Genomic DNA, 13,818 nt, shown 5'->3' with positions numbered 1-13,818 from the left:
TTCAGACCCAAACAACAAGTCATTCTCAGGCTTGAACAAAGCTAAGAATTTCTCTTGAATTCCTCCTTTCCTGTGATAAAGTAAGGGACCATCACTTCTCAATACTTCTAAGTCTCACTCCAATGGCCTACCTAGTTGTGAAATTCTGTCTCCTTATAGAGACTAGTGCTCTTATTACATATTTATTGTGCTTCATGCTTGGAAGAGTGGAAATTGTTGTGCTCCCTTTGGAACCCAAATCTCTAAACAGAAGATATAGTTCTCCATTTTCTCATTTTTTTTTTACATAGTCTTTTCTTTCTCTTAGCAGGTCACCGTGACCTAGCCTGAGGTAAGCATAAGCATATTATAGAATGTTCGTCACTTGTATTGTCACTTACTGCAGCAAGCAGGGGTTAGATAGCAAATGGAACAATAATTATCACAAATTCCCTTAAACCACTATGTTTCATCACCTGTGGGACACTGTAAGTCTTTCCCCAAATTTACCTGGCTCACCCATGCATGCCAGAAAATTCAAGCTTTTGTTCATCAGAGCATTAGAAATGGATTCCTAGCATTATAGTTTCCAGAATCACAGTACCTATAAAATAATATTCTTATAGTAGTTTATGCTCCTGAAGGGATATTTAACTTCTGAGGAATAGTTCAATTATTCCCCTAACTCAGATAATTTATATTCAATTGCTTTGCACAAACCTCATGACTTTTTCCAACTATGAATGGTTCAATGCTTTGCCTAGATTGTTCGCTGTTTCCAAATACAAACTCAATCTTTTAGTATCAAGTGCGTTCAATTTAACTCTACTCAGGTTTCATTTTCCTGCTTAAGCTTTAAGCATATAATTTTGTCCCATTCAGATCATGTTTTACCTGTCCACCCTCATCAGTACTACCTGACCACGAATCATCACACTAGTGTACTCAAAGAATGTAATACCATTGTGACAACTTCCCAGGCAAAATGTAATTGAGAGTCAAAATTCTTCCCTTAACTATCAAATATAGCTTTCTTTAACCAAATGCAAATTATCATATTCCCTAGGGTACAGTAGTTGTTGTTGTTTGTCAATTTCCAGTTGAGTCTGACCCATTCGGGGTTTTCTTGGTAAAGATACTAGAGTTATGTGCCATTTCCTTCTCCAGCTCATTTTACAGATGAGGAAATGGATCCAAACAGGGTTAAATAACTTGCTCAGTTTCACACAGCTAGTAAGTATCAGTCCAGATTTGAACTAAGGGAGATGAGTCTTCCTGACTCCTGCCTAGGCACTCTATTCACTTTGCCATTAAGCTGCCCTTAGGGTACAGTACTTTAGCACCAGTCCACGTTGTCAAGAGCTCCTAATTCCTTATTTCCTTTCCTTCTGAAGTCATTTGAGAAACACATGGATAGAAATGGATTGAGAGTCATGAAGTCCTGCTGTGACCGATTATCAAGCTTAAGACAAAGCTAAGAATTCCTCTCAACTTTCCCCTTTCCTGCCTGTGATTAATTGTGTGATCCATCTTGAGTAGGTTAACCTCTCAGTATTTTAAACAGCTGTCTAAGAGTTGAACAAAAGTTGTAGATGTATTGAAGGAAATCAGTACAGAGTTGAAAAAAAAGTTCAAAATGAAAATGATAAAAGTTCAATAGCTACATATATATATATATATATATTATATATATATATATATATATATATATATTTTCCTATTTTAAGCTCATAACTTATTTTCCGGAAAAGGGATTTGCACAGTTCTCCGTCCTTGGGCTCATTCAAGCACCATGGAGAAAGAAATAACATTCCAACATTTAGAGTGATGACTGTCTATGCAATATAATGCTAGCTTGACTAGCACTTGAAGGTTATTTTGATTTTAATCAAATTGTTCTGCTCTGGATTAAAACAATATGTCAGAAACAAATACAGTGGGATAGTACAACCTACCTGTTGAGGAGAAAAGCTGTGTCCTGTGCTCATACAGCCTAGCAAATTGAATTTTGCTCGGGTTTTTGATTGTTTCCAAAGCATCTGGAGCCCTCTGATTAGTAATAAATTACACGTCTCTAACCTCATATAATTCTGAAAAAAATAAATCTCCAATATATAGAGTCTTCCTAGGGGAACAAAGGAATTCTAGGGACTCATTACTATTTCTTTCCATTTCATCCTGCTTCCCAAGTGAATACATAAAAAAAGAGTTTGGCAATTAGAGTTATTATTTGTACAAATACTTTTTTTTTTCTGGTACAAACACTTTTTTGACTAGAGAATTTAGGTGAATAGGAATTTTTCAGGTAATTAGGAATTTAATTTGTTATAGTACTTTGGGAATTTATGTTACTTAAAAGACATTTTACACCTATTTAGTTTTGATAAATTCCAATTTTAGAGACTTCCAATTAATTTACTTCACAAAAGTTTAGCGATTATTCCTTTTAAAAGCAGGATAAATTTTAAGCTGCTTTTAAGAAAGGAAAACACTTTCCAAAGATATATTTTGTTAAAAAAACAAACAAACAAAAAAACCTCGTGCATGATTTTTAAAAGGCCTACTAAATTTTCATGTACAAGCTAATTTATTACAATAAAAATTTGATATCGATAAGAATTTTTGTCCAAACCTACTGGGAATTTTCAAGTTTCAGGGGTAGCTTTGTTGTGAACTTGAAGCAACTTTAAATGAGTGGTTTCAGAGAAATAGAGTCAGAGTCAGCAGCTCACGGGAAGCAACATCAGAGATCTAAGGCTAGTGACTAATACTACAGCATGTAAATTACTGTAATGAACTGTAAGTCTGAACAATTTTGCTGTTTTGATCTGAATTTATAGTCATTCCACGGCCTAAACAAGAGTTAAAATTAGTGTTTGAACTTGTATGTATAAGATTCAATTTTTAAAGTATCTTGTTCTTTCAGATTGATTATAATTAGAGAAAGGTAAACAAGCTTGAGAACCAAAGATATAAATCTATTAAGTTGTCAAGTTAAAGTCAGGAACTTCTTTTGTTTTTGTTTTAAGGAATGGAATTTGGCACAGGCAGCTATGTTAGTGAAGACTAGTAACTTATGAGCTATGTTTTTTATCTTAATGGGAAATTTGATTTTATTTATATTTACTATTTAATCTGATATTAGAACAGGTGTAGAAATGTGTGACAACTACTTAAGACTCACCTTAAAGATGTTCCTATTCTTAAAGGATTCTGAGAGCAGTAGTATTTTTCTGTGATGAATCTCTTACTGTTACTAATGTGGGATTATACTTAGATATGTGATCCTTGAGAACTGAACCCACTTGAAACTCTGATTATTGGGACTTGCTATTCAAGACCTTATGGGACTGCTAACTGTCATTATTCTGAGGCTTGATCCAGGTGTGATAATCAAGGAATGCTATTGATCTAATGATCTATGATGCCAGCAACACTATGGGTTTTTATATCTATGAACTGCAGTGGGTGCTCTCATGGGAAAAGCTGGGAGAACAACTATTTGCACAACTGAGGTAGGAATCTCTTGACTCATTTTCCTGAATATGACACATTTAGTGGAAAATATCCCACCTGCTTGACTTTAAGCCCGGCCCAAAGAAATTGGCCATGCATATAACTTTTGCCTGGAATTGACATGAAGTTGGGGAAACGTTATTCCCTTATTGTATAGTTATCTCCCTATTCTGTTATAGCAAATTTTTATAATCCAAAAGTTTTGCAAGCACAATATTAAATCTATAAAATAATAGATTGATACTGGAACAACTGAGTTGCTATAATATGAAACAAGTATAGGATTTGGACTATTTGGCCTAGAACTTTAGTTCTTTCTATATTCCAAACAAATAACTTAAGCATTTAGCATTGGCATCTGTTACTAGTTATATATTCCTGTAGAAGTTGGGTTCCTTTTATTCTTCATAATGATATGGGGATAATTAGGTCAAAGACTTATAAAATCAAGAGAGGATTCTTTTATTTAGTTACTGTCTCAGTTCTGTCACAACTAGTTATCTTATAAGCCTTAAAAGAAACATCCACTTTAATCAGGAGTTATTTATTTGAACGTGGATGGAAGTTGGAAATGCTTTATGATAAATAACTTACTTGATATGCACTGTTTTAAAATTGATTACTCAATGTATTTATGTATGCAATTCCTGAACATTTTGTTACAATTGTAGTCAATCTGGTAACTTTCAAATGAATTCATTTATGTATTGGAGTCTGTCTTCTCATAAAAGATGTTCTATTATTAATTCCTTAGTGGAACCTCATCCTCCAAATGGAGCATGAATAATGTGAAGAACAAAAACTGGGTCTTATTTTTTTCTGTTTTTATGTAAGCTCCCTGCCCTAAAAAGTTCCAGATTTGATTATAATAATAGAAAATAAGGGTTGAGAGAAAACTTTCATTATTTGACCTGGTTATTGGCAAAGTAATTTAAAATTGTGTTAAGACCAATTTGTAGGAGATTTTTAACAGAGAAAGACCATCTCAACAAGTGACCTGAGTCTAAGAAGGCAGTCAGGTGGAAACTTCTTAGACCATGCCAGACAGAGAACTTCCAAAGATGGTATCCCAAAAACCAGAGAGCTGTATGAAATGAGGTATTCACTGTTTGCTTTTCCCCTTTGCATCTTTTATCTGTAAGGTCTACTTACTTTTGGTTTTCTAAATGTGTCAGTCAATTTTTCTCCTTCCCTCCCCCCCACATTGTTACCCATCATATGTCCCAAAACCCTTGATGAAGAGTTGGCCACATCATTTAGTGATTCATCACCTCTCATTCAAATCAGATGGAGGATTGTGAAAAATCTTTGTTAATAACCAATATCTTGGAATTTCAGCCCCTTCTTCCTAAGTCTTTAAGTTCAGTTTTTCTTCAGAAGGACATTACTGACAATGAGATTGCATTGACTCTCCTCTCCCTGGTCATCCACCACCCAAACTTCCAACTAACTTAATCTAAGCTGGGGAAGCTCTTGGTGTTCTACTCATGCTTGGGTGGAGACAGATTCTTTTATTTAGATAGCCCAAGGATGGGAGTAGTCTGGTATGGCTGGAAGTGGTCTGATGTAGAGTTATTTTCTCTGTCCAGGGGTGAGGGAGTAGCATCAGCTCCCGTTGGAACAGTGTATAAACTATGCACCCTAAACCCAAGGTGAGCTCAGTTCCAAACTGCAGTTCCCATGCATGCCACTTACTTTGAGAAAAACAAATATGGATACAACCTAATCCTGTTTGTCTTTCTTGGACCAAACTCTGAAGGTTGATAGTGTATAAAGTAGTAGTCTAAATTGCTTAGTTGAAATGAGATCCCTGCATGTGAAATCTAGCCTGTGACATTTCTTAATAACATGCACACGAATGGTGTGACATACACACACACAGGTACATATACATATATATATATATTCACATATACCCTTAAACTGGATATAAAGATTTATGGAGGATGAAAAAGTGAATTGACGTCATTTCAGCAATCTGTAATTTTAGAATGTTACCTAAGGCACAAAGGGTGTTAAGCATGCAATTATGGATCATATATTTGGTGAAGTCCTACTCACAATGGTTTTTTTTTACTTACTTTTAAATTTAAATTTAAAAAAAGTTCTATTGATATATATATATATATTTATATTGCATACATTTACAAACTACTCCTTTTTCGTTAGAGGTCTGTTGTAAGAAAACAATCTTTAAATTAAAGATAACAACACAGTAAAATCACACGAATGTGCATGTAATATTCCATAAATATAGTGTCCCTCCACCTCTATTTTTTTTTAATTAAAAGAATTCTATATTCCCTCCCTCCCACTTCCATACCCTTGGGGGGGGAAAAAGAATTAAAAACACTATTGAGGAGTAACAAATATGCATACTGCAGCCAAATTCTATCAATTGCTGTGCACACACACACACACACACACACACACACACACACAGATACGCAAACATACAGTCTCTACTTCTGTAGCCTAAATGTATCACTTCTCTATAATGGACAGCATGTGTCAGTTGTTTGTCTTCTGAAATCATGAACGGTCCTTGTATTGATTGCGTTGCTGTTCCTTGTATTGTATTGTTCTTACTTATTTTTCTTACAGCTTAAAGAAAGGAAACTTATCTGAATTGATGCAGAAGGAAAGAAATCCAGATGAACAATTTCTGCTATAAGATCACTATTACAAAAATGAATAACTTTGAAAACTTTTATCAACTGAAGAAGAATGGAATTAGAAGGACCAAAAAATTGTACAATATCAATAATGAGCGTAGATAAAGTTCATTTTAATGTTGGGCTTTTTTATTTGTACAAAGTTTTAGAACATTTGGCTAAAAAGTTAAATCTCATGCATCAAGTTTATTTCTGTATTTTTATTGAAATTAAGACAAATAAAAATATGTGCTTACTCAAGTACATGGAAAGAATTGTAGGAGAATTTTACATGCTCTCTTTTTGAGAGATATAAATTATTTTAAATTTTAGCCACTGAAACAAGAGACAAAAGTGAAGAGACAGATATATTAGAAAATATTTACTTTTCTAGTGGTTTAGGATAAGTGCTATATTAAATGAAACATATACTTAAAGTTCAATAGCAATTTAAAATTATTTTACTAATTTGTCACTGACTGGTTGTCTTCCATTCTTAGCAATTTACTCTATGTCGCCATCATACTCCTATAACTCCTACCTCAGATTGTGAATCTCTAGTTTCACTCAAATATTTGTAAAATTACATGTTTTTAAAAGTTTGGCAAGGGTTGGTGAGGACTCTCTTCACAGCCTCCTTCACATCCTTGTTCCTCAGGCTATAGATCATAGGATTCAGCATGGGATCACTAGTGTGTAAAACACTGAAGCCACTTTATCAGTATCTAAGGAATGATTTGACTGGGGCTTCAGGTACATGAAAAGGAGTGTCCCATAGAAAACAATAACAGCCATCATGTGGGAGGCACAAGTGAAGAAGGCTTTCTTTCTCCCTTCTGCTGAACTTATCCTTAGGATGGCCAAGATAATGTGGAAGTAGGACACCAGGACAATTGTCATGGAAAAGAAGGAATCAATAGCTGCAAAGATATAGATTGTTGCCCCTGGCATATGGATATCAGAGCAAGATAAAGCTAATAAAGGGACATTATCACAGTAAAAATGATTAATGACATTGGAAGAACAGTAGGACATTGAGAAAACACAAGAGGTAAGTGTCACTGATACTAAGAAGCTATAAATGTATGTAAGGACAACAAGTAGAATGCAAACCTTCTGTGATACCACAACCATGTATAATAGGGGATTGCAAATAGCCACATAGCGGTCATAGGCCATGGCAGCCAACATGAAAAGCTCAGCAATAATGAAGACTAAGAAGCCTCCATGCTGGATTGCACACCCAAGTAGGAAATGGTTTTCTTCTCTACTAAGAAATTAACCAGCATCTGGGGAGCAATGACAGTGGAATTTCCAAGATTGATGAGAGCCAAGTGTCTGAGGAAAAAATACATGGGAGTTTGAAGTTGAGAATCTATACTAGTGAGTGTGATAATTACCACATTTCCAGTTACTGTCATTCCATAGATTGCTAAGAAGATGAAGAAGAGGGGAATTTGAAGGTCTGGATCATCTGAGACTCCCATAAGAATGAATGTGGTCACGTGGGAGAGATTTCCTGGAGCCATTTTTGATTGGTTTCATCTCCTGTGGGAATAAATGGGGAAACAGTTTAGAAGGCCAAGGATGATTTTTGTAGAACTTAAGTCTCAAGTAAACCACTATATCCTGGCATATTTTCTTTTAAAAAAAAAACTGTTTAGTGAAGCCTGTCTTATATTTGAATAGCTATTTTACCTGATTCCTAAACTACTGAGATGGTTTAAAAGAGCTGATTCTTAAATTTTCAGTGTGAGACACTGCATTTGAAATGTATGGTAATTTTACAATGAGTCTTTCCCCACCAACCTCATTTGATAGCTTGGTTCTTGAGAGCAGGCATTGTCTTTTGCCTTTTTATTCCCAATATCCTCAGCAATTAGCAAAGATCTTGACTCACAACAGGATCTTATCCACTATTCATTGACCAGTTGACTGACAAATCTCTCTTCTGAGGAAATCAGAATTTTAAGCACTAATGTGGCTATTTCTCAAGAGAAGAATTTCCATGAGGCAAAAACATGCGGGGACTTTAGTAAATTCATGCTTGATTTAAGTTCATAGTAATTATGTGAATGCTTCCAAAAGTAAGTAAAATATTAGTCTAAATTAATGGAAGCATAATATTTTGAACAATTTGGAGCAAGAGCCCCACTTTCAATTGCCCTGATCAAAACCTCAAGTTTGTTTCATTTCTGGGCACAATATTTTAGGAAGCATTTTGACAAACCGGCAAATGTCTGTGATGGGAAGAATACTTGAAATGTTACCACGTAAATATCAGGTAAAAGAAATGGAAATGATTAACCTAGAGAAGGACTTGGAATTGTTTAGTGTAAAGCATCTGCTTTCAAAAATTTTAAGAACTGTCAGAAAAGAAAGATATTTCTACTTCTGGTTGGCTCATCAAGGTAAAATAAGAACAATACACATTAATGGCAGAAAAGCAAATTTTGGTAAAATTAAAGCAAAAGTATACCAAAAAAAGCAAACTTCTAAAGTGAAATCACCTATTTGTGGAGGCTGTGGGTTTCTCATCTCTGAGTTCTTCTAGTAGAGGGTTTAGGTGACTCATTTAAAATTCAGAATCCACACAATTGATGGTGAAAGGAGAGTACATTCTGAACTTGTGTAAAACAATGGCTGATAGAAAAGAACCTAAAATATCTCACCTTGGGTTGTGGTGTACAACTGTAGTTTGAGACCATAGTTCAAAGCTGGGTTCCCGAAGACATTGTAAAGGCATTATTGCAACTTATTTAAGTTTTGCTCAAAGGTTTAGGGCCCAGGGGTGGAGAACCTGCACCTACGGACCACATGTGGCCCTTCTTGGTCCTCGGGTGCAGCCTTTTGACTGAGTCCAACTTTTACAGAACAAATCTTTTTATTAAAGGGATTTGTTGCTTGAAGTTTGGATTCAGTCAAAGGACCATACTTGTGGTGTTGAGGCCGAAGGTTCCTCACCTCTGGAACATTAGACAATATTAAAACTAAAGTGATCATGAATGTCATCAGATCAGGCATATTCCAGAGGCTTTTTTTTTTGTCTTCATCTTTCATTGATAGATACAAAGATACTAAAATTTGGAAAAATCAGCTTTTCCAAGCTCCTCTGTGGCACCATATACTTATAGGAAAAGAAAAAAAAAGGTCCTAGGTTCAAGTCCTACCCAGGTCCTTGTTGAGGGATTGATTCTGGTTGCCCTAAAGAGTTCATCTGTGATCAAAAATTGAGAGTACAAAGAGGTAGATTTCTTCCAGGGATCTGCTCAAAGCAGTCTCAGGTACACTAACACATGGTTAAATTTTCAGTGTGAGAATCAATACTTTGGGAACCAGCAAATATACTAGCTTGATTTGTCATTTTGTTGATTTTCTAGACTTAGGAAAGTGATGGAGAAAATATTAAAAATGGAGACTAAATTTTCAATTGTAAATATTTCCTTTTTTGAAAGCCAGTTATGAAACCTCTGCTGCACACCACTGATTCCAACGCCATGCAAAGTATGAGGTGGAGCACTGGCTCTTACCACATGTACCTTGGGAGTGTGATCATCTTTATGATAAATACATGTCCTTTATTATGTAATCTTTCTGTTGAGGAGACTCTCATAGCTGATGATCAGTGCCTTTTTTCTTCTAGGAAAACCCCAGATTCATTTAAGGCAGTGGCTAAATCGGTGAATTACTAATAAGTGACACATTCAATGAGTCAAAATGTTAAGATGGGTTTGAGTCCACAGATTTCAAGGTCCATTGACTTAAGTTGCCCAACAGTGTGGCTAACATCACAAAAACAGTGAAAACAGTAGTAGAGTCTCAAAGGTAGTTAACTTTGTGGGGAAAAGACTTTATTAGACTGTTTAGTAAGGTTATCAATTATTATACTGTTGAAATCCAACTTTATGTGGTTTTCACTCAGAAAGTCAGTTGACCCCAGTATCTTTCTAGGAATGGTGGAGATGGCTGCAAGAAATTTGAGGTTCCCCCAGATCCTGGCTCCACCCAAAACACTCTCGTGTTGGGTCCCCACAACCAGGTCTTGTTTGGAACTACTCAAGCTTGTGTTTTGTTTTTTCTTGTGTTTTGGCTTCAACAAAATTTTATGGAATGTTATTCTTATGGACAGTTTTATGGAACTGTCCAACTGCAAATGTGTTTCCTCTGTGGCTATCCTTATCTAAATCTGCATGATGTAAACCTTCTAGACTGTAGAAGAGGGAGCCACACCTCTTTTTCTAGCTTGTACATCTCTACCAAATAACCTATCAAATTTCTTTCTAAAACTCTTTCAGATTTTGCCATTTGTTCTCATGAATAACAACTTAAAAAACTAATGATCATCCAAAAAAAAAAATCTCCATAGCAGTGACTAATGGGACTGATAAGATGGATAACCCATAGAAGCAGCAGGATATGGCATTGGCTTATTAGCAGAAATCAAAGAAGTTGAGACCAAGGAAAATGTCCTTATGAAGCCTGAACAAAGCTGAGAATTCCTCTAATTTCTCCTTTCCTATGATACAAATAATAGGGGACCATTACTTTTCAGTAGTTCTAATATTATTCCTCAGCCTTAGTCCAATGGCTCTCCCAGTTGTGAAATTCTTTCTCTTTATGGGAACTAGTCCTCTTATCAGATTTTCATTATGCTTTATGCTTGGAAGAGTGGAAATAGCCATCCTCCCTTTGGAACCCAAATCTCTAAACAGAAAGTATAGTTCTCCTTTCTCTCAACTTTTTACATGGTCTTTTTCTTCTCTTAGCTGACTTAGTCTGAGATGAACAGTAAGCACATTATAGAATGTTATCACTTACTGTACCAAGCAGGGGTTAGGTAGGAAATGAGACAACAATTATCACAAATCCCCTTAAACCATTATGTGTCATCACTGGTGGGACACTCTAAGTCTTTGTTTAAATCTACCTGGTTCATCCAAGCATTCCCCAAAATTCAAGCTTTTGGTCATCAGAACATCAGAACATGGGCTCCTAGCACTCCACTTTCCAGAACCTCTAATATGCACAAACACCCACAAAAATCATTCTTATTATATATTCCTATACTCCTGAGGGATATTTAACCTCTGAGGAACCTTCAGTTCAACTATTCCTCCAACTCAGATAACTTGTACTCACCTGCTTTGCACAAAGCTCATGACTGTTTTCACCTATGAATGGTTCAATGCTTTGTCTGGATTGTACATTGTTTGCAAATACACGCTCAATCTTCTAGTATCAAGCACGTTGCATTTAACTCTATTCAGCTTTCATTTTCCTGCTTATGCTTTAAGCATATAATTCTGTCCCATTCAGATCATGTTTCACCTGTCCACCCTCATCAGGACTGCCTGACCATGTATCACACTAGTGTACTCAAAGAAGGCAATACCATTGTGACAACTTCCCAGGCAAAATGTTATTGAGAGTCAAAATTCTTCCCCTTAACTATCAAATACAACTTTCCGTAACCCCTTGCAAATTATTAGACACAGTACAGTAGTAGTTGTTGTTGTTTGGTCAGTTTCCAGTTGTGTCTGATTCCTTGTGATTCCATTTGTGTTTTACTTGGCAAAGATACCAGAGTGGCTTGCCATTTCCTTCTCTAGCTCATTTAAGAGATGAGGAAACTGAGGCAAACAGGGTTAATTACTTGCCCAGAGTCACACAGCTAAGTATTAGTCTAGAATTAAACAAAGGGAGATGAGTCTTCCTAAGTCCTGGCTGGGCACTCTATTCACTGAGCCATTAAACCAAGCCTAGGGAACACTTTTCTACCGTTATCCCAGGTAGTCAAAAGTTCTTAATTCCTTATATTTCCCCCCCCCTTCTGAAGTCATTTGAGATATACAATGATAGAAATGGATTCAGAGTCAGGAAGCCCTTCTATGACTGATTATCAAGCTAGGACAGAGCTGAGAATTCCTCTCTACTCTCTCTCCTTTTCTTCCTCTGATTAGCTGTGTGATCCATCCAGAGTTGGTTAATCTCTCAGTAATCTAGACAGCTTTCTAAGAGTTTGAACAAAAGTTGTAGATGTATTGAAGGAAACAAATACAGTGGGATAGTGCAACCTACCTATTGAAGAGAACAGCTGTGCCCTGATCTTGTAAGGCCCAGCACATTGAATTTTGCTAGGATTTTTATTTGTTCCCAAAGCATTTGAGCCCTCTGATTAGTAATAAATTCCATGTCTCCAGGCTCATATATTTCAGGAAAAAAGAATCTCCAATAAGCAGAGCCTTCCCCTGGGGAACAATGGCATATTAGGGACTCATTACTAAGGTCTCTTCCATATCATCCTGCTCCCCCAGTGAATATATGAAAAGTGATCAGAAATTAGAGTTATTATTTGTACAAATATTTTTTCTGATGGAATATTGTCAGGAATTATTTTTAACACATAGAAAAAACTTGACCCAATGGGCCACTGTTAGCTTTCCTAGACCCTATTCCAGGTAGTCTCGTTCTAAATATTTCTCATTTCTTCCCCCTGCTGCTCTTACTTCCCCTTCCTTTCTGGATTGCCCCTCCAATTTCTCTCTTTGCACTTTACCATCATGTAGTAAAGTAATATTTGTGAATTAAGAATTCGTAAGATATTTCCCTACTTTCAAAGGTAAGTCTCATTATTCATGGTGCTGAACCCCAATAACTTACAGTCTGTTCTAAGAAAGTGACAAACGAGATTAGGGTGCATGTGTCCATGGTTTAATTTCTCTCAAGCTGGCTTGACATGCATTGCGTGGGATTCCAGTCCAAAACTGGGCCCTCCTAAGGGGGTCAGTTCAGAATTGGCTCCACTTGGGATTTGGGGATAAAGGGTTATATGACCTTTGAAAACTAGGTGTTCCCAAGGAATGCCAATCAGCCCTAATTGGTCAACATACTGGGAGGTGGGCTATAGTAAAATGAAGTCTTGAGTACATGATTTAGGTCACTGCTTAGGTCAAAAGTGTCTGATATCATGTGCCATCAGGACAGAGGAAATAGCACTCCCAGTCTTGGGAATCTATCTCCACCCAAACCTGAGTTGGATAAAATCAATTCAGGCCTGCTTTGGCTTTTGACAAAGATAAGAAGATTCAGTGCAATCTCATTATCAGTAATGTCCTTCTGAAGAACTTTGACAGAAGGCTGGGGGGAGTTGGGAGATCTGAGTCTCCAAGACATAGATTAGGAAGAAATAACGTTTTTCACAATGGTCACATGACTCAAGTAGTATAATTTATCTACCAATCAGTTGCCAATAACAACAAAGTACATACAGGACAGATGAGAATTAATCACCATAGTGAAGGCCCTAGAATTAAAGGGAAATTAGGCAAGATGGCAAGAGCTATTGCCCACATCTATGATTCTTCTTCCTGCTAATTGGAACCCTCTGTTTCCCTCTGTCCCAATCAGTGCCATCACTCTGGGCATTTTCTCTTAAAACCTCTGCTGAGATATGTTTCAGAAAATACGATCTTCACTTTTGGAGAAAGAAATGGCAAACCACTCCCGTGTCTTTGTCAAGAAAACCCCAAATGGGATCATGAAGAATTGGACATGACTGAAATGACTGTACAATAATAATCTTTGCTTTGGCCACTATGTTGACGTATTGATGCAGGAAGGGTTTCTATTTGGGTGTCAGTGAAAAAGTAGGACAGGACAGAGTTTCCAA

The 13,818-nt window shown here is 36.4% G+C and overlaps 1 protein-coding gene across 1 annotated transcript; it reads right to left on the bottom strand.

Moving 5' to 3' along the window:
- Positions 1-6,732: 6,732 nt before the first annotated feature.
- LOC110199648 (olfactory receptor 8J2-like) lies at positions 6,733-7,678 on the bottom strand. The gene is given in 3 exon segments (XM_078148304.1): positions 6,733-6,836; positions 6,839-7,396; positions 7,399-7,678. Coding segments are annotated over 3 exon segments (942 nt in total).
- Positions 7,679-13,818: the final 6,140 nt, after the last annotated feature.

This window comes from Phascolarctos cinereus, unplaced genomic scaffold (genome assembly GCF_003287225.1).
Source record: "Phascolarctos cinereus isolate Bilbo 61053 unplaced genomic scaffold, phaCin_HiC Scaffold_9;HRSCAF=440, whole genome shotgun sequence".
NCBI lineage: Eukaryota > Metazoa > Chordata > Mammalia > Diprotodontia > Phascolarctidae > Phascolarctos > Phascolarctos cinereus.
The sequence above is the reverse complement of the archived record's forward strand: the minus strand, read 5'-3'. Positions and strand labels throughout refer to the sequence as shown.